We start from the raw sequence: 20,479 nt of genomic DNA on the forward strand, positions 1-20,479 counted from the left end.
GGGCTTCACTTCCACAAGTTCTAGGAGCTGCTGGCCAGGGACCACTGCTAAGAGATCCAAACTCTAAGAAAGAGGAAAAGGGACACAAACACAGCCCATTCCTATGAGGAAGGCACAAAAGATCAGAAAGACACACCTACAAAGCAGTTTACAGTGCTCAAATCCTACCACGTTCTGAAAGGTTAAAATTCTTATAAAAAACAGGAGGTCAGGGTCCAAGGCTATGTGACCCTAAACGGGTTGTGACATACACTGCTGCTTTTCAAAGTTCCTATAGCCTGGCGGGCTTTGTACACAAAAGAAGCAAAATATTTAGGGAATGGTATGCAGGAGCAAAAGGTCCGGAAAAGAGCTGGAGAAAAAGCTGAGGCAGACAGAACAAGCAGAGACAGTAATGGGACCAGAGTCTGTGTGAGAGTCACTCTCCGAGAACTGGGACAAGGGGCTCTGGGGTGTGCTGGAGCTCCAAGCATCTGGCCCTGCTTGGATGTGGGGCTCTTGTAAAGCGAAGTGTGACACAAACCTGCTCAAGTGAGTCTCATCAAAAAGAAAACCACACACAGAGCTGTACAGTGGTTGGGGCCATGCTCAGTGGCTGGGCACAAAAGAGTGAGGGCTCCTTGGGCTGTTGCAGGCCCTGACACAGCGCAGAAAACTTGGGGAGCAGAGCAAAGCAGAGCCCCGCTTTGACCTCTGTGGGTATTAATCTGGTATCACCAAGCCTTAATTGAGGAGCCAAAGAGCTCTCAGCCAGGATTCACTCCATTTGTAAAGGAAAAATCTCTTTTTTCTTTTGCTTTATGTAATTTACTAAACAAGTTTCCTAAGTAGATAGCCCTTGCACTTGCCGGGGAAGTGCTTATTCTACTGAGCCATCTCGCAGGCCTCTTAAGTAGATAATCTTAATCAGCTACTGTTGCACTTACTATTCTTCTCAATCTTCACTTACGAATTGAAAATTCTATGAAGTTTGTTTTAAACAGTGTTTACCAGTAGTTTGTATTTCAATCTTTGCATTAACCCGCTGAGCTGTTTGGCTGGCCCTTACAATCAGTTTTTAAAGTCACATAATCAGGGGCTGGTGAGATGGCTCAGTGGTCTAAAGCACCTACTTAGAACAAGCTTAGCAAAGCACAGGGACCACGGTTCAATCCCCCAGCACCACATGCCAGCCAGCCCGCCCCCTGGTGGGCTGAGCTGGCCACACACACACACAAATAAATAAATAAATAATTTTTAAAAAATAAATAAATAAAAAAATAAAGTCACATAATCAATAAGCAAGACCACTGACTACAGGCGGACATGAGGGCACACATCTGTAATCCTAGCTTCTTAGAGACTGAGGCAAGAGACTACAAACTCAAAGCCAGTTTGGTCCACTTAATAAGGCCCTGTCTCTAAATTTTTTAAATCTGCTGAAGTGGGGGGAGGGATGCTGTGGACATAGCTCAGTGGTACAGCACTTGCCTAATGTACAAGGTCCTGGGATCAACCCATTATTGAAAGAAAGAAAAAGACAACCACAATTTGTACTTTTTTTGGTTTTGTAGCATTAGGGATTGAACTGGAAAAACTTGGATACATCCTCAACTTTTGGTTGGTTTGGTTTTGGTTTTGGAGATAGTCTCACTGAGTGGCCCAGGCTAGCCTCCAATTTGCCATCTTCCTGCTTCAGCCTCCCAAGGAGTTGAGAGGAAAGGTATGTGTCACTATGCCTAGCTAGCTAGCTTTGCTTGCTTGCTTGCTTTTTCTGAGACAGGGTCTGGCTATGTAATGCAGGCTGGCCTTGAACTTGCTTATGTAGCCCACACTAGCCTTAAACTTGTATCAATCCTTATGCCTCAACCCCCAGAGCTAGGATTATGGACATGCAACACTACACTCACCACACCTGCTACATTTTGTACTTAAAAGTCCCTTTGTACTTAAGCCCACTGGTCTATACCACTCAAAGCTCAGCACAAAATAGCTACAAATTATTTTCTATATATAAAATGTAAATGAGGGGCCAGGGAGATGGCTCAATGGAATATGTGCTTCCCTGGCAAGCACAAGTGCCTGAGTTCAATCCCCAGTTCCGCAAAATAAATAAATAAACAAACAAACAAACAAACAAACAAAATGTAAATGATATTTTTTTCCCCAGTGGGCTTGAGTTCTGAGTGTATAACTCAATGACAGAGATCCCAGGCTTACTCCTCAGCACCAGGGGAAAGAAATGGGTTTCAGCTGGGTGTGTGGGATATCTATATCCTAGCTGCTCAGAAGTCTGAGAAAGGACTGAGTATGAGAGCAGGCTGGGTAACTTAATGAGGCGTTGCCGCAAAACAAATGAACTGGGGCTGTAGTTCAGCAGTGGAGAGCTCACCTAGCACACATGAGCTGGTTCAACTCCCAGCACAGCAAGTGAGGGGGAGCCTTTGAAATTTTACCTCACCTCACATCTTACATCAGAATAAATTTCTACAGTGAGAAGAGCTGTCAAATGTAAAACAAGGGGCCGGGGAGATGGCTCAGTAGAATAAGCACATGTTTGGCAAGCACAAGGGCCTGAGTTCAATCCCTGGTTCCACAAAAAAATAAAAAAAAAAAAAAAAAAAGTAAAACAAACCTCAAAAGTACAAGCTAGAACTATGAGGATTTTAAAAAATAAAGTTAGAAGGCTTTAGCAAAGCCCCCCAAATTAAATTTCTTTAAAAGAAAAATCACTGTGAGCAAAACCTGAAGCTGACAAAAATGTCTACAACTCTTACCACATTTCTTTAAAAAGCTCCTACCAGGTCAATAAAAAAAAAAAATAAAAAGACCAAAATCCCAGTAGAAAAATAGGTACAGGACTGGACAACCCACAGAAAATAAAAATTTGGCTTTCAAGTATATGGGATAAAGCTTAAATCCCAGCATACAAAACAAAAGAGTCCAGGACACACCATTTTTTATCTGTCAACTTGCCAAAGATTAAATAGTACCCTGTGCTATTGTAAAAGCCAGTATGACCTACAGAGGGCACTTTATGTCTGTCAAATGACAAGCACACCTGTCACTGACTAAGTAATCCATACAGAGTAACAACTTCTTCAGATACCCCAGCAACATGAGGAAATGACACAGTTATTTAAAGCAGCACAGTCTGTAATAGCCAAATACTGGCAACAACCTCAGTGGCCATCAAAAGGGAAATTATGGGAGATTCACACAATGGGATATTGTGCTGTCATTAAACAGGGAAGCCTTTTGCTCACTGAAGAAAGAACAATCTCCAAAATACATTTATAAAACAAAGACAAGGTGCAAAAGAATGCCTCTAAATTTGGTTAAAGATAGAATGTACCTGCGATTTCACGTGCTGTCTCTGGAAATCTGCACAAGAATTTAACACCGGCCGGCCTCTTCTGAGCAAGGGAAGCTGGCGGCTGAGCCGGGTCTCAACACTTTCCCTGTACATGTGCTTCACATTTTGAACCATGTGAATGAATTTGTTACCTATTAAAAAATGAAACAGGCCCAAGAGAAGTTATAATCCCTATAGCCTAAATTTCTAAGTCACTTGAGGCACATTTTTCCCCTATCCACTCAACCACTGCTTACTGAATTCTACAGTATCTGCCAGACACTGTTTCAGACTCTGGGGTCTCAGCAATGAGAACAGACAAATCCCTCCTCTTACAAAGTTTAGGTAGAGCACACCCAGAAAACAGGACTCAAATAAATGTCGGAGGGTAAGGACTATGAAGAAAAAAAAATCAATCAAGAAAGGCAACTGCAAGGGCAAGGGTGGCCCAGTCCCCTTCTGGGGAGGAGGGACAGTCACATTTGGGCAGAGAGTGGCAAGCATCAGATTCTAGTGTAGTGGCAAATCTATGGTGTACATGCTGCAGCAGGCTATTGTGCAACAGGCTATTGGTATCACCATCACTAAAAGGTTCGCCATCACTGGACCAGGATCTGAAGGCAGGTGGGTAGTGCAGCTCCTCTTCAGAGGAGAAAGTATAGGAGCAGCAGCAACTCCAGGCAAGGAAACCACACTGAAGAATGCATGGCATGAAGTTTAAGGCTTCTCAGGAGTTCAAAGGAAGCCAGGGAGAGGCCAGGGACATAGCTCAGCGGCACAGCACCTGCCTGCAACGCAAGGTCCTGAATCTGATTCCCAGTACAAAAAAAAAAGAAAAAAAAAAAAAGTGGGGGGTGGGGGAGGAAGCTAGGGAGTTCAAGAGAGGGAAAAGAATTAAGGCTGCAAGGGATAATTCATGCAGTCCTGGTAAGCCATGTTATTAATTGTTTTTCAAGTTAAATGCAACAAGAAGCACTGAAAGATTTCTAGCTGGGAATGACAATCAGTTCAGACTCACCTTTTTTCTTTTTTTGGGGGGTGGATACTAAGGATGGATGGAATCCAGTACCTTCACACTCACTGAGCTACCTCCCCAACTCTTTTTGTATTTTCTATTTTCAAGTGGGGAGGGGTTCTTCTTAAATCACTAAATTATCCAAACTGAGCTTGATGCAAAATCCTGTGGCTCAGCTCCCAGAGCACTGGGATTACAGTACAGATCCAACATACCCAGCTCAGATTCATAATTTTCTTTTAATTTTTGTTTGTTTATTTATTTTGTGTGGGAGTGGCCAGCTCAGCCCACCAGGGGGCGGGCAGGCTGGCATGTGGTGCTGGGGATTGAACCGCGGTCCCTGTGCTTTGCTTAGCTTAGCTTGTTCTAAGTCGGTGCTTTAGACCACTGAGCCATCTCACCAGCCCCAGATTCATAATTTTTAAAGATCACTCATTCTGACTGCAGCACAAAAATGAGACGGGAGGGAGCGAAGAGCAGACCAGGAAGCCGGGCAGAAGGTGTCACTGCCTAGGTGAAATAAGGGTTGGTCGTGAAAGGGGAAGCAGATGTATTCAAGGTACACTTTGGAAATAAAATCAACAGCAACTGGTGATAAAGTGGACAGTGGGCACGGGGGCATATGGGAGAAGGAAGTCTCACAATGACGCCAGGTGCAGAGGAACACACCTGTGATACCAGCACTGAGGGAAGCTGAGCCAGGCGTCTGCAAGCTCAGGCCCCACCTGCAACTGAGGCAAACTCCACCTTAAAAAAAAAAAAAAAAAAAAAAAAGTAAAGGGATGGGGATGTAGCTCAGGGGGAGAGCACCACTGGGCTCAAACCACAGCACTGCAAAAAACAAAGAAATGAAAAATTTTAAAGGGCTGAGGCTGTAGCTCAGGGGCTGAGCACTCCACTCCTAGCAGCATTCCTTTAAAAAAAAGCACCAGACACATCAAAGCAAAACTGCATCGGTAAGTTGAAAGTAAGGGACATAAAACCATTCTACACAAGTAGTAACCAAATTTTTTTAAAAAAGAATGTAGGGCAAAGATACAGATTCGTACAATACACCAACAATTGTACCAATACACTAGTACTTATATTGTACAATACATTAATACACTCACAATTCCAAGTTTACTATGAAGCAAAATTGACAAAAGAAATAGACAAGTTCAGAATCATACTAAGTTGTTTTAAAATATCAGATTCTGATAAATAGGGCAGTCACAGAAATCAGTAATGACAGAATGTAAAGAGCATTATAGTTTTGATCAAACACATACGTGCCATCCTAACCCTAACAAAGGACACACATTCTTTTAGAAATGGAGAAAAAATACATGGAACATTTTAACAAGGTCACAAAGAAAGTCTCATTTCTGTTCAAATAATCATAGGGCCAATGAGATAGCTCAGCAGACTAGGGACAAGGACAGGGACTAGGGTTCCATCCCTTGTACCACAGGCCGTGCCAGCCCCACCCCTGGGCATGCTGAGCAGACGACAGAGACCGGGGCGTGGTGGCACACACCTCTAATCCCAGCATTGGGGAAGGTGAAAACAGGAGGATACTACAAGTCTGAGCTTCATGGTGAGACCCTGTACCAAATACATTAAAAAAAAAAAAAAAATCATAAAAACATCCATGACCATAAGTGCAAATAGATCAATATTTAAGACGCTAAATATCATAAATACAAAATAAAATCTGCCTACTCAGAGTGAGGCACAATCCTGAGTTTGAAGCTTTGTCTCCAAAACCAACAGCAAAAGTCTATAGAAATTCAAGAGTTAAGTGGGGAATAAAAATACAAGTAACAAAATCCTTAGATATCAACAATCACTACCAAAAATCTAACAAAAGGCTGCTAAAGCAATGCTTGGAAGGATTCTACAGCCTTGAGCACATCATTAAAATGCAAGAAAGAGCTAGGCATAAAGGTGCATGCCTATAATCCAGCTACTGCAAAGGCAGAGGCAGGAGATTGAAAATTCAAGGTCAGGAGAGCCAGTGAGACCCTGTCTCAAAGGGGGGGTAAAAAAGAAAGAAAAAGAAAGCTGGGTATGGAGGCGCATGCTGGTAAATCTAGCACTCTGGGAAGCTGAGGGAGGGCTGTATGCTCCAGACCAGCCTGCAACTTAGCCAGAGACCCAATTCAAAAATTTTTTTTTCTTTTTTCTTTTTCAGAATCGGGGATTGAACTCAGGCCCTTGGGCTTGCCAGGCAAGTGCTTGTTCTTCTGAGCTATCTCCCCAGCCAAAAACATTATTTTAAAGGGATGGAATTCTGGGGCTATAGTTGAGAGCAAAGGATCTGGGTTCAATCCCCAGTACTGCAAATGCTAATTGTTATTATTAGTATTACTATTTCAAAAGCTGGGGATGAAAAAAAAAAAAAAAAAAAAAAAAAAAAAAAAAAAAAGCTGGGGATGTAGCTCAATAGTAGAGTATCCCTGGGTTCAATATCCTGTACCACCCAAAAAAAAAAAAAAAAAAAAAAAAGGAAGGAAGGAAAGGAGGCGGGAGGGAAGGAATAAAAGAAAACTTATGCTTTTAATTTAATAAGCTAAAAAAAGAAAAGTTTATAGTATATCTAAAAGAAACAATGGAAACAAAGAAAACATACTAACGAAACAGAAAATGAAGGAATAACAGCTGTTCCTTTGAGAACAAAAATGTTAAGTAACAGTCTGTCTATTCAGAAAAGAATTGAAATATAAATGAACAGGTAAAGCTCCAGCTAGTGGTGCAGCAGAGCACGACCCACCACTGTAGCTCTGGGCCTGGTCACAGGCTGCAGAGATGACAACCACAGTGCAGAAAGGGCCCAGGAAGCAGAAGGCACACAAGGAATCAGGAAGGAACTAGCAAAGCACTCTCAAGGAAGATCTAGTGACTAAGACAGAGCTTTGCTGGCACATATGTTAGTTTAGGTTTTAATTGCCCTAACTGATTTGTGTTCTCACATGAGTACCCAATGGGTTAATTTACTGCAAAACTACTTTTACCTGGGGGAGGGAAGAGAAAATGCATAAACAATTTTAGGAACAAAAAGGAAATATGACACCAGATACAGTAGAGCCACCACCTAAGCAAGAGAGTTAGAAATGAGTCATTAAGGAAATGCAGAGACTGGGCGTGGCGGAGCGCACCTGTAACCCCAGCTCTTGGGAGGCTGTAAACAGGCGAATCGAGTCCCATCTAGTAGTGAGACCCTGAACACCCTGTAGACCCTTCTCTAGAATACCAAAAAAAAAAAAAAAAAAAAGGAAATGCAATAGTTAAAACCTAGCCAGAGGGCTGCTGTGGTGGAGTCCCAGCTATAGGTGGCTGACGTGGGAGAAACCTGAATTCAAGGGTAGTCTGGACAACTCAGCGAGGTCTCCAAAGCTAGAGGCTGTGAGTGACAACTGGGCACAGGCGAAGGAGCTACCAAAGGAAGTGAGGCAGTGCATGAGACAGACGGGCCCCTGGAGGGAGAGGGCCAGGACTGAAGTGTCAAGACAAGAGGAGTCTCAATAAGATGATTTGCGGTGTAAAGTACTACTGAGAGGTCAAAAAAGGTGTGGGCTGGATCGTGTCTGATGGCTCTCAGCAACCAGCATCCTGGAGAATTGGGGCGGTGGGAGCCAACATTTTCTATCTGAATTTAGAGTGAGGTTGGTGTGACAAGACCTCTGGGAGAGAATGCCAAAAGGGGGCTGGAAATGCCCCAGGATGGCTATGAAACCCACAAAACCAGGCAGCCCAGGTGGTCATGTGATGGAAATGAAACCACCTGAGACAGGGCTGGCAAGATAGCTCAGCAGATGAGGCTGGGGAGATGGTGCAATAGCATAAGCACTTGCCTGGCAAGCGCAAAGGCCTGAGTTCAATTCCCAATTCTGCAAAAAAAAAAACCGACTAAGCACCTGCTTTGGCAAGCACAGGGACAGGGATTGGATCCCCATCCCGTATGCCATGCCAGTCCCACCCCAGGACACTTAGCCAGTGACTGAGTCCAGACCTGGTAGCGCATGCCTCTAATCCCAATGCCGGGGAGGCTGAAAACAAGATCACTACAAGTCTGAGCTGTGTAGTAAGACCCTGTGCCAAATACATAAATGAAGAAAGAAAGAAACCAACCAACCACCTAAGACAATGGCAGGAGCTTCAGTGGGAGAGAAGCCTACGAGGACAGCATCTGTCTGCAACATGCAGAGGAGACCAGGAAGTCAGTGCTCAATCAATAGGCAGATGGAGAAGGTGCAAGATGGGTCGCAGCAGCAGCTGACCCACAGCTCCGCCGAAGGCTGCACATGCAACATGGCAGGCAGCTCTCTGCAAGGCCTCTCCAGCACCACCTATGTTCTCCAACTGCTGCACATCAAGGGGAGCCCAGAGGAGAGCCACCATTGTTATAAGCTGGCCTCATACTGTCCACAATCCTGCTAAGTACATGTTCACTTATATCAGAATCCAGGAGGGAAAAAGAGCATTGTATGGAGTTGTGCGATTCTGTAATGAACAGAAAAGAAGTGACAAGGGACAGCAGCAAAGTCACTTTCTTCTGGGCAAGAGTGTATTTCTTTCCGAGGCTCCAGGATAAGGAACACACAGATTCCAAGCAGCCTCCTCTTTCGGCTGACACAGAGGATTCTAACAGCACAGAGTTAAGGCTGTGACTATTTTCTAAAAGCCTTTCCACCAAGACAGAAGGGGCTGGCATGCCTTCCTCTGTGAACTCTGGGAACTCACACAGACCACAGTTGGCTCCTGAAAGGGATTTTGAAAGATTACCCATTTTATTCAAATGAGTCCTTAGAGAGCGATAATTCTGACCAATTCATTCATTTAAAAACTGTGATGGATACAGGTACAACATAGTTTCACCCCTTCAGATTCACAGTCTAGAAGGCAAGGAGATTCAAACCAAGAAACTTCAACAGTATACAAAGGGGTGGGAGAATATCCACAGTCAACAACAGCAGCTAAGGAAGGGTGGGTTTGGGGACTGTGCTGGAGTGAAGGGCTGCCACACCATGCTTGCCATGCATGTCACAATGAGCACATCCCTGCTGTACACTCACCTCCTCACCCAGGCTGTTCCCAGGAACTGCCAGGGAGACCACCTCCCCTCTCCCTCACACACGCTTACAGACAGGTCCCCACAGCAATCAGGGAGTCAGATGATCCAGCCCCCTTGCTAGAGGTATGGGTTAGCCAAGCTCAGGTCCTGTACATGTGTTCCCTTGGGCATAGGCATGGCTTATAATCCAGTTTGGGGCCAGGAGTCAGGAAAGACTTCCTGGTTGCTTCCATGACACACCCTTCTTTAGAGACTCTAGAAGAACCATTCATCTTCCTACTGGATCCTGGCTCTCACCCAGTCCAGGTGACCCATTATGTGAAGCTTAATATCTGTGCCGCCATTTGGCCACCCAAACCTGGCTGACAGACTGCAAGGGAGAACCAAGAGCAACAGCATCATGCAGCATACACCACAAGCAACTTATGCTGAAGCCCACCAGCCAACAGGATTTTCAGCAGCAGAAACCAATGCATAACCTTCCAAAATTAAATTGCTTCGGGCCAGGGAGATGGCTCAGCAGAATAACTACTTGCCTGGCAAGCACAAGGGCCTGAGTTCAATCCCCGGTTCACACAAATAAATAAATAAATTGCTCTGAATGGTTTCCTGGTAACTGCAAACTAAAACTTCTCAACATTATAAAATACTCAAGGCATGCCATTTCCTAAACCCACGAATCACAGCCGATGTCTTTATTAAACTTCATTCCCAAATACTAAAATGTATATCTTCTTCTCTTGATTTAACCTTGAAGAATAACAACTGGCTAATTGAGGTTCAAATTCTATTAAAATTTATAAAAGAAAATGCAGAAATTTACAGATTTAACCACAAAAATAATGAAAACTCCTAATGACAAAATCAAACACACAAACATACACCTCCGCAGCAAAGTTGGAAAACTAGGAAGAATAAAAATCTGTAATTCCCACCACAGACAAAACAATAATCTTCCAATAAAGAAAGAGCCTTTAAGCAACACCCACAATCCAGTATGAATGGCAGGGCAAGGACAAGGAATATGAAGAGTTCAAAGAAATGCAGTTCATGCTTAAATACAAAGAAAGAAGCTCACCTTCACTCATCATAGGAAAAGCCAAACATTCACTAATAGTGGGGCACTGTGGCATACATCTGTAATCTCCCCAATCTGGGAAGCTGAGGCAGAAGGATCAAAATTCTAGCCCAGTCCAGACAAAACAACTTAGTGAGACCCAACTCAAAGCTTTTAAAGGCAAAGGATGTAGCTCAGTGTGAAGGTTCTGGGTTCAATTACCCAGAAAGTACCACAAAAATTAATTAGTAACAAAAATTAATTATTTCTCTAATTTCTCACAGGTTGCATCAAATGCACAAATCCAACATTCTAGAAAATATTGTAGAAAAAGAAGCAACTCTCAGGTACATAGGAGTAAAAGTAATGCAATGCTATAGAAGGTGTCTTCTTTCTCTTGTTGTTGAGACAAAATACCCGACACCCAAAGTTAAAGGGGGACACAAAGTCTGTAGAGAAGTTTCAGCTCATCGTCGGCTGGCATGGTGGATGTAGACAGGCATCGCCGAGGAGCAACAGTTCAAGGCAGGCAGGAGGCAGCAGAGCACCAAGGGACAGCCCTAGCTCTCCCTACCCCTTAAATCTTACTCTGGCTGCTTAGGGTGGGCAGTGCTCAAACCCTTAACCCAAGTGCCCTTGAGCCTAGCACTGCACCCTGTCTCTAAATTAATTAATTAATTAAGAGATTAACAATTAAGAGTCATCAATTTCTCAGGAGGTTGAGGCAGGAGGATTGTGAATTTAAGGTCGCATGAACAGTGTATCACGACCCTGTCTGAGAAAAAGTTTACAGTATGTACAAGGCAAGGGGAAGAAGCATGAAGAAGCCCTTTTTCATAAACAGGAAAAAAACAAAATGCAAACAGCATTCCTACTACGCTCTCACCTCCTTCAAACTTCTCTCTGCTCTGATGCTCTACTGGTCTAACAACAGAAGCTGAAATCAAAAGCAAAACAATCACATGTAGCAAGAAGTGAGGAGAAGGGAGAAGGGAGGACAGATAAGGAATATAACCTTGCTCTATGTACCAGAACAAGCTATGGCAGTATTTTATAGAATTTTTAAAAAATTAAAGCCAATCTCTCAAGTCCTCAACTACATTATGGTGATAGTTCTATAACTTGGAAACCTCACTAAAAATCACTGATCTGTACCCCTCAGCTAGATGGAAAGGAGCATCGGGGACTGGACTGAGTCATTCAAAGCAGTGTCACAGGAACCTCAGCTTCAGTGCAGCGGGTGGACCTGCACAGTGAAGGCTGGACAGCAGCCATGGCCATGTAACAGCCCCAGACAGTGAGCGGGGCTGGGGAAGGCCCCCTCAGGATTTAACTCAGGGTGCAGGCTTGCAGGGACAGGAAAGGTAGGGTGCAGGAGAGGAGGCAAGGTGGCCGGTGGGGGATGAAGCCTCAGGCAGGGGCAGCTCCTCCTTTCATAGGGGCTGGCGGTATGGAGGCTGCCTTTTTTTTTAATTGAGACAGGGGCTTCTTCCTAGGTCAGGCCGGCCTTGACCTTATGTAGCCCAGGCTGGTTTTGAATTCCTGCGATCCTCCTGTCTCAGCTTTTAACTACAACTTTTCCCCCTGCTTTTTCTTCTCACTGCTTAATGTGCTCAGAGAAAGACAAAGGCCATCAATTATGAATAAGGACAGGAAGTGCTTACTGAAGGTTGTAGGAGGGTGGAGAGTCAGCAACCTCAGCCACAGCCCAAGCAAGCTGGGGACCAGGGAGGCAAATAGGACAACCAGGGCTGAGAGGAGTTGTAAGCACAGGCTGAGGAGCAGCCCTAACACTGAGCACTAAATAAGCAGGAACTAAAAGAACAGAGAGGAGAAGTGAAGGGAGGAGGGCAGGGAAGGGGTGTGATCCAGATGCCTTGGCTCCTGATGGAGGCTGACATGCTGTTAAAGGAGTACAACGCTCAATAGTAAGGACCAAGAACAAAAATATACACTGCTGGAAAACCTGTTTAAAAATCACACCAAAAATTCTACAAGAAACAAGGATATAGCCAACTTTTAAGTGACCACCACTCAGTGAGCTGGGCATGGTGCTCCAAACCTGTGGTCCCAACACTCAGGAGGCTGAGGCAGTTCAAGGCCAGCCTGCTGTTGTATAGTGAGATCCTGTCTCACAAAACACACATAAATAAATAAATAATAAATTTAAAAATAAATGACCACCACTAAGCATAACCTGCCCTCCCCCAAGCACAGCAAAGTTTGAACCTCACAGTACAGCTAAACTCCCACATCCCTAGGTCTTGGGCTTCTAGTTCTCTTGGTTTGAAATCTTGTCCTCCTCCTGCCAAAAAGCCATCAGACTTCAATTTAAATGTCTCCTCATTTTGTTTGGGAACAGGTCTTGCTATGCAGCCCAGGCTGGCCTCTGACTGACAAGCCTCTTGTCTCAGCCTCCACAGTGCTGGTTTACAGGCATGCACTGCCATGCTGGCTCAAAGGTCCCTTGCTAAAGCCTCTCTGAATTCCCATCACAGCTGAGACAAAGCCACATTACACGTTCAAGGTTCGTCACCTAAGCTATATGGAGCACAATGGTAGTTTCTGTATCCCTTGCTCAGAAGGTGGGGCAGCAAGGGCAAAAGAAGCACAATGAACAAAGAGAAAAGCAGCAAAAGGCACAGCAAAACATAGCTACACAGTCAGCTCCTGAGTGAGAAGCACCCTAAGAACCACAGCCTTCTCGGTGGAGCCCGAAGTTTCCCATAACAGGACATGAGAATCCAGTAGTTCCTCACATTTAATTACGTGAGAAGCCAAGACTTTCTAAATCAGGGTGCTTGCACTACTCAGAGCGTTTTTAGAAACGTAAGATTACTCTACACAAGAAATCTACTATAGTTATGCCACATCAAACACACACAAATTTCCACAAGCTCCTTATGTACTGAATTACAAGACCCAGGGGCAGATCCACTGACTGCTATGATTCCAAAGTAGTGGTGCGTGTAAACGATAACCGAAATTCAAGCAGCGATCACAGTGTGCTCTGACACGCCGGGACTACCCCTCGGGGCCGCACCTTCACACTACTGTGATTGGCTGCCAACACACCTCACTGAGGGAGGCCTGGGGTTCCAGTTATGGTCAGTGAGACAAGGTGCAGAAGTCTTTTCCCACCCATGTTGACAGGGTGGCTAAATGCCACTCAGCAAGGAGCCCTAACAGGTAACTGCGATCTAAGGCACAGACGCAGTGCGCATGTCCCACAGCACTGCAGGCCTGTGCGAGCAAGTGTCTACCGTCTCCACCACTCTGCTCTCCCTCCAAGCTCTCCCAGGCCTGTGAGGCTGCTCTGCTTTCTCAGCTCCTCTCTGGAGCCTGGAAAGTCAGTTAACAGACAGCACAAAAAGTCTGTCTTAGTCACCTTCGCTGGGACACAACACCCAACACTTGCAACTTAAAGGAGGGAAGGTGGATCTGTGTTCACATCTTAGAACTTTCAGTCCATGTTCAGCTGGCTTAAACACAAAACTACAGTGGAGGAGCCAGGGTGGAGGTCACTGTTCACCCCCGGCACACAGGAAGCAGGAAGTCTAGGCCAAGGTGGGAACAAGATGCACCCTTCCACGCCACGCCCACAGGGGCACCTCTTCTCACAGCAAGCTAGCTAGCTGAACAGCACCAGTACACCCTGCTTCCAGAAACAGGGGACTCCACTCTGGGGTTCTCTCCCATAACCAAAAGAAAACCTTTTTAAAGGTTACCTTGCCATTTTTAAAAAGGGCTTCTGGCACATGGTTATAATTCCAGCTCCTTTGAGGCTGAGGCAGAAAAATTCCAAGTTTGTGGCCATCCTGGGGATCTTAGACACTATCTTGAAACAAAAAGGACTGTGGGTGTAGACAAGAGGTGGACGCTTGCCTAACATACACAAGGCCCTGGGTTCACCTACTCTTACCAACAAGAGAAAAAAAAGTGAGGAAATAAGCACTACAGATGGTCTCATCACTATGACAAGAAGAAGTGGAAGAGGAAAGGGAAGGAAGAGAAAGAACAGGAGGAGGGCAAGGGGAAGAGGTGCAGGGAGGGCAGAGGGAGAGGAGGGAGGAAAAATCATCTCAGGCCCCAGAGGTTAAACAACATGATCAAGAACTCACAGCATCACACAAAAGGCAAAATATGCATTGAAGGAAGAATCTAACCTTTAAGAAGTCTCCAAATATAAGCTGGTCCATTTAAAATTCTTAGAACTAGCAGGATGGCATACTCAGGGAGGCTGAGGCAGGAGGATCACAAGCTTGAGCCCAACCTGGACAACTTAGTGACCAAGCAAGACCCTGTCTGAAAGTAAAAACTAAAAGAGACGGGGATATAACTCCAAACAAAATCCATGTGTTTAATCTCCAGTGCCAAAAGAGAAAAACCCAACCAACCATCCACCCACCGGCAGCATCCGAGTAAGGAGGAGCACTAGAGACAAGGCACAACTCTGTACTGAGAGCTGACTCTACCGTACTGCCCACATCTTCAGGTCTATTTCTATAAAGAAAAGGACTACCTAGCCTAAGCCTGTAAAATCCAGCTAAGACAAAGTATGCAAATACCTTATCCATCATGAAATTACTGTTCTCATCAGTAATTAAAGATAGGAGACAAGGTACAACACAGCATTCACTCAATAAATACCATATTTCAGTAACAGCAAGGTGTCTATTTTAGAGCTAAACTGAGGGTACAATGATAACTGAGACAGAATGGCCTTGTTCTTGAGTAGCCCATATTCAATAAGGACAATGGATAAACTGACAAGAAATCTAAAGAGACTTGAAAACTACTGGTGCTGTAGTCTGAATGTGACTCCTCAAGACACCTATGCTGAAACCCAGTCACTAATGACATCAGGAGGTGGAACTCCTGGGAGGGAGTCAGATCATGAGCACAGATTCTTACCAATAGGATCAGTGTCCCTATAAAACAGCCCCAGCACACACCTATAATTCCAGCAGTCAGAAGGCTGAGGAAGGAGGATCAAGAATTTGAAGCTAGCTTGGGTTACACAGATAGTTCAAGGCCTGAGTGGAATACATAGTAAACTCCAAACTTGGGAGAGGGGAGGGGAAGAGGAAGATAGGGAGAAGGGGAGAGGAAGGGGAAGAGGAAAAGACAGGGAAGAAGGAAAGGAGGGGGAGGGGGACAGCCTGCACTCAGAAAGCTGCCTCATTGCCCCCACCATGTGAGGACCGAGCAAATGTTGCTTTCTCCCTCTTCAATACCTCCAGAGATGCCTAACTCACCTCTTTGCGGATTAGCTCAGTTAAGTGCCTGCTTATGCAAATGCAGTCAGGCACAGGATACTGTGGTTCATCCCTAGATCCTCATGCCTTACCAGACCTGCCCTTAAGGCATCCTGAGCCAGGAAAAAAAAAAAAAAAAAAATTCATATGAAAGGACAGCACACGCTGTCACTTCTCTACAAAACAGCTAACTTCTTTCCAGCCTTTACCATCCCTGACTGTGGAATGACACCAGCATCTCCCATCAGCCTCTGCCTCTAAATACAGTACACACATTTCATTTGCACAGAAGGCCTAGGGTCCAACACCAGGCTCACACTGAATAACGAAGTTATAATCTAACTGTCAAAAAAAAAAAAAAATTCCCCAGCCAGGTGTGGTGGTGCACATCTACAGTCCCAGCATTTAGGAGGCTGGGGCAGTATTACCACAAGTTCAAGGCCAACCTGAGCTACACATCAAGACCTTGCCTCAAACCAAAGGACAGCTTTGAGGGGCAAGTGAAAAGGCTGTGAGATGTTAAAGACTATGCATTATGCTGCGTGTGGCTGCACACAGTTGTGATTCCAGCTGCTCAGCAGGCTGAGGCAGGAGGGTTGAGAGTTTAAGATCAGCCTGAGAACCTGAATCCTGTCTCAGAGAAAAAAGGGAGCTGGGGCTGGAGATGTGGCTCAGTGCTGTGCACTGGTCCCCTCACTAGCAGCACAAGGTAGGCCATGCTCAGTTGGGGAGGCTTTGTAGGAGGCACAGGTGCCCTGCTCTACCTGCCCATCTCACTTGACAGAAGCTGTGTCTCAGCTGTCCTCAGCTGCACAAGTCCAGTGAATGCTGGCTGAGTGAGCAAGCCATTCTTCATGCCCCTGGCATGACAACCCCTGGCTGGCAGAGATCCTTTCTCAACAATGCTGCCCAGCCTCTGCTCCCTGATGGGTGGAGACCATGTCTCCTTGGTAAGATGGCCATCCTCTCAAGGTCAAGGCAATGGCTCAGACTTCTTTGATTTCCCATAGTCCGCTCTACTGCTTTTCACACAAAACCCCCTACAGTATTTATTAAGTGAAATATGAAGACCAAGCAGAGTCTCTGAAATGGAGATCAAAGCAAAGACAGTAAGCACTTGTATAAGCTTTGTGATCACAGGAAAAAAGCAAGAGGGCTGGTTGTGAACCAAATAAAGGAAAAACAGGAGGCCTGCTGATTAGCTCAGTTGTTTAAGTGTCTGCTCATACAAATGCAGTCAGGTGCAGGACACCTCCATTTGATCCCCAGCTGCACATGCTTTACCAGACTCACCCTTAAAGCAGCCTGAGCCAGCCAAAAAAAAAAAAAAAAAAAAAATCCTCAACTTTTACTGCCAGGTGTGGTGGCGCACAACTGTAATCCCAGCACTCAGGAGGCTGCGGCAGGAGGATCAATGCAAGTTCGAGACCAGCCTGGGCTACAAAGTGAGCTGAAGGGCAGCCTGAACTGCATAGTGAGACCTTGCCTTAAAAAAAAAAAAAAAGACACCATTCACTGGGGCTGATCAAATAGCTCAGTGGATTCAAGCAGGCCCGGGGGGCCAGAGGTTCGATCCTGGGCTGCCATGCCAGCCCTGCCCCGGGGAGATGGCAACTGAGACTGGGCATGGTGGCTGTAATCCCAGCTCTTGGGAGGCTGTAAACAGGCGGATCACTAAGTCCAATCTAGTACTGAGACCTTGAACAACCTGTAGACCCTTCCCTAAAAACACAACCAAAAAACAAACAAACAAACAAAAAACAGCTTCTGGTCAGAAGGGTAATCTCCAAGGGGTGTCTGAGGGGTATTAAAATAATTGCTCCAGGGGCTGGTGAGATGGCTCAGTGGTCTAAGACACCTACTTAGAACAAGCTTAGCAAAGCATCAGGGACCGCGGTTCAATCCCCCAGCACCACATGCCAGCCAGCCCCGCCCCCTGGTGGGCTGAGCTGGCCACACAAAAAAATAAATAAATAAATAAATAAATATTAAAAAAAATTTAAAAAAAAATAATAAAAAATAAAATAATTGCTCCTGCCAGACAGCTGGCATTCTTGTGTGTTTTTCCCAGAACACAGGTCCTCACACATGCCAGACAACTGTTCTACCACTAAGCTACATCTCTACACATTCATTCATTCATTCAGGGGGGCCTGGCCCTAGCTCAGTCCTTTAAGTGGCTGCTTCCACAAAGCTGTCAGCCTCAGGTTGCTGGAGTTCGAACCTCACAACTCTCCCGCTGGCCAAAAGTGCCCTGAAGGCATTCGAGGAAGAAAAAAAAAAAAAAAACCCTTATTCCATTCATTCATTCATTCATTCATTCATTCTAATTTTGAAAAAGGATCTTATTCAATGCCCAGGCTGGCCTTAAACTGGGATCATCCTGCCTCAGACTTCCAAGAAGCTGGGATTACAACCATCTGCCACCAAACCCTGGCTATTCCTACTTTGTAAGTATTAAAAACTGCACAAATTGAGCATAGTGGTACACCCCTATAATCCTAGCACTCAGGAGGCTGAGGCAGGAGGATTGCTGTAAGTTCCAGACCAGCCTGTGATATAGTCATTTCAGGTCAGCCTTAAAAAAAAAAGAAAGAAAAAAAAAAAAAAAAAAAAAAAAAAAAAAAAAAGAAAAGAAAAGAAAGAAAGTAAAATCGATAGATTCAAGCACATATCCTACTACCACAAAATAAAGCACAACGAACTTGCATGTTTTGAGTATAATACCCATACTTTTAAATTTTTTTGATCACTAAACAGAGCAAATATAACTTAACTTACACATTACCTCATCAGCAGGAAAGCTGGTTAGTTGAGAATGCTAAAAGTTAAGAGCAACTGCCAACTAAAGCTCAATAAGAAATAACCAGGAAGCACCTCTGAAATTTAAAATATATGGCAACACATTTAAAAATTCATAAAAATGTACCTGTACACAATATTTTGGGGCAAACCTATGTTGAAATCTGATCCAAGCTTCTACTAGGCAGAGAAAAGCTTCTCTACCTTCATTCCTTTTTTTTTTTTGCAGTATCAGGGATTGAACTTGGGACCTTGCACTTGCCAGGCAGACACGTAAGCCACTGAGCTATCTTCCCAGCCCTACCTTCATTCCTTAAATCCACGTGATACTTATACTTCTTAGGCAACATGTGGAACACATACCTTCTACCTTATATTACAATTAATACAGATAAAAACTCCATAGAGACAAAAAAATGTGTTCTTTTTTTCCAATTAGATTTTACTGGTACATTTTAGATATACATAACCATCTTTTTTGTTTTGAGACAGGGTCTCGCTATATAGCCCAGGTTGGCCTCAAACTCACAGTGCTCCTCCTGCTTCAGCCTCCTCCTGGGTGCTGAAATTACGGATATGCACCCACTATGCCCAGCAAGGAAGTATGTCTTAATTCTTAATCCGTCAAGTCATCTAAGACAGATAATAGTGTCTTGTACATGATAAATCCTCAATACAGTTTAAAAAAAAAAAAAAGACACGCCTTATACTCTATTTAAAAAAAAAAAAAGATGCGAAATGTTCAAAAGACAAGGTACAGCTAGCTGGCAAGACAGCTCAGCAGTCTAAAGCATTTGCTTAGGCAGGTGCAGAGGACCCAGGTTTGATGGCACCACATGCTGCACCAAACCCGCCCTCAGGGCAGGGCTGAGTTAGCCAAAAACAAAACCCAACAAAAAAAGGACAAGGTAACTTATCACTTACATCCTCAGATAATTTATTGGATTGGTTTTGTTTTGTTGTGGTACCAGAGATTAAACCCAGGTACTGGGCCGGCCAGATAGCTCAGTGGACTAAAGCACCTGATTAGGCACAGTACAGCAGCTGGCATTTGATCTCTGCTGCACTGTGCCCCTGGGGTGCACTGAGACAGTGATTGAGACTGGGCATGGTGGTGCACTTGTAATCTCTGCAGTTGGGAGACTGAAAACAGGAGGGTCACTACGAGTCTGATCTGTGTAATGAGACTCTATAGACCCTGTACTACAAATACATAAAAATAAACAGAACAAACCTTGTGTATTCTGGACACACACTATACCACTGAGCTATGGTTTTATTTATTTTTTGGCAGTACTGGGGATTGAACTCAGGACCTTGCGTTTGCCAGGCAAGTGCCTATTCTACTGAGCTATCTCCCCGGCCTATTTATTTATTTATTTATTTAGAGACAGGGTCTCACTAAATTGCCAAGGCTAGGCATCACTTTTGGTCCTCCTGACTCAGTCTCCTAAGTAGTTAGGACATAGGCTCTTGGGCCAGGGAGATAGCTCAGAGGCATAAACATCTATCTGGCAAACACAAGGACTCGAGTTCGACTGCTGGCCCCACATGCCATGCAGTCTTGGTCCCGGCTCTCCAGGTGTGCCATCGGCCCCAGATGCCAGGGCCCACTGTGCAGCCTAGTATACCAGTAATACCAGCACTCAGGAGGTTAAGATAGGAGGATCTCTTTGAAGAGTTCAGCCTAGGGGCCACAAAGGTGAGCACCAGGCCAGCCCAAACTACACAGTGAGACCCTATCTCAAAAAAAATAAAATAAAACAAAACAAAACAAAATAAAAGATAGACTCTCTGAATAACCAATCAGGACCAATTTCATATTTCTATATAAACTAACTTGGGGCTGGTGAGATGGCTCAGTGGTCTAAAGCACCTACTTGGAACAAGCTTGGTAAAGCACAGGGACTGCAGTTCGATCCCCCAGCACCACATGCCAGCCAGCCCCGCCCCCTGG

General features: G+C 44.7%; 1 protein-coding gene across 13 annotated transcripts in view; it reads right to left on the reverse strand.

Annotated features, from left to right (window-relative positions):
- The window catches only part of Wdr20 (WD repeat domain 20), a 67,393-nt gene that overhangs the window by 37,551 nt on the left and 9,363 nt on the right, over positions 1–20,479 (reverse strand). Inside the window, exon 1 of one of the 13 annotated variants that reach the window (XM_023705619.1) lies at positions 3,335–3,441. The exons of 11 other annotated variants lie outside the window; for them this stretch is intronic. Coding sequence is in view for 1 of the 2 variants with exons in the window: in XM_023705627.1 (XP_023561395.1) it covers positions 3,454–3,486 (33 nt within the window). In the remaining variant the exon portion in view is untranslated. Of the gene's footprint in view, positions 1–3,334; positions 3,487–20,479 lie in introns of those variants that run through there. One more of the 13 variants, XM_023705627.1, reaches the window with a different exon arrangement.

This window comes from Octodon degus, unplaced genomic scaffold, assembly GCF_000260255.1.
Source record: "Octodon degus isolate 3935 unplaced genomic scaffold, OctDeg1.0 scaffold00226, whole genome shotgun sequence".
Classification (NCBI taxonomy): Eukaryota; Metazoa; Chordata; class Mammalia; order Rodentia; family Octodontidae; genus Octodon; species Octodon degus.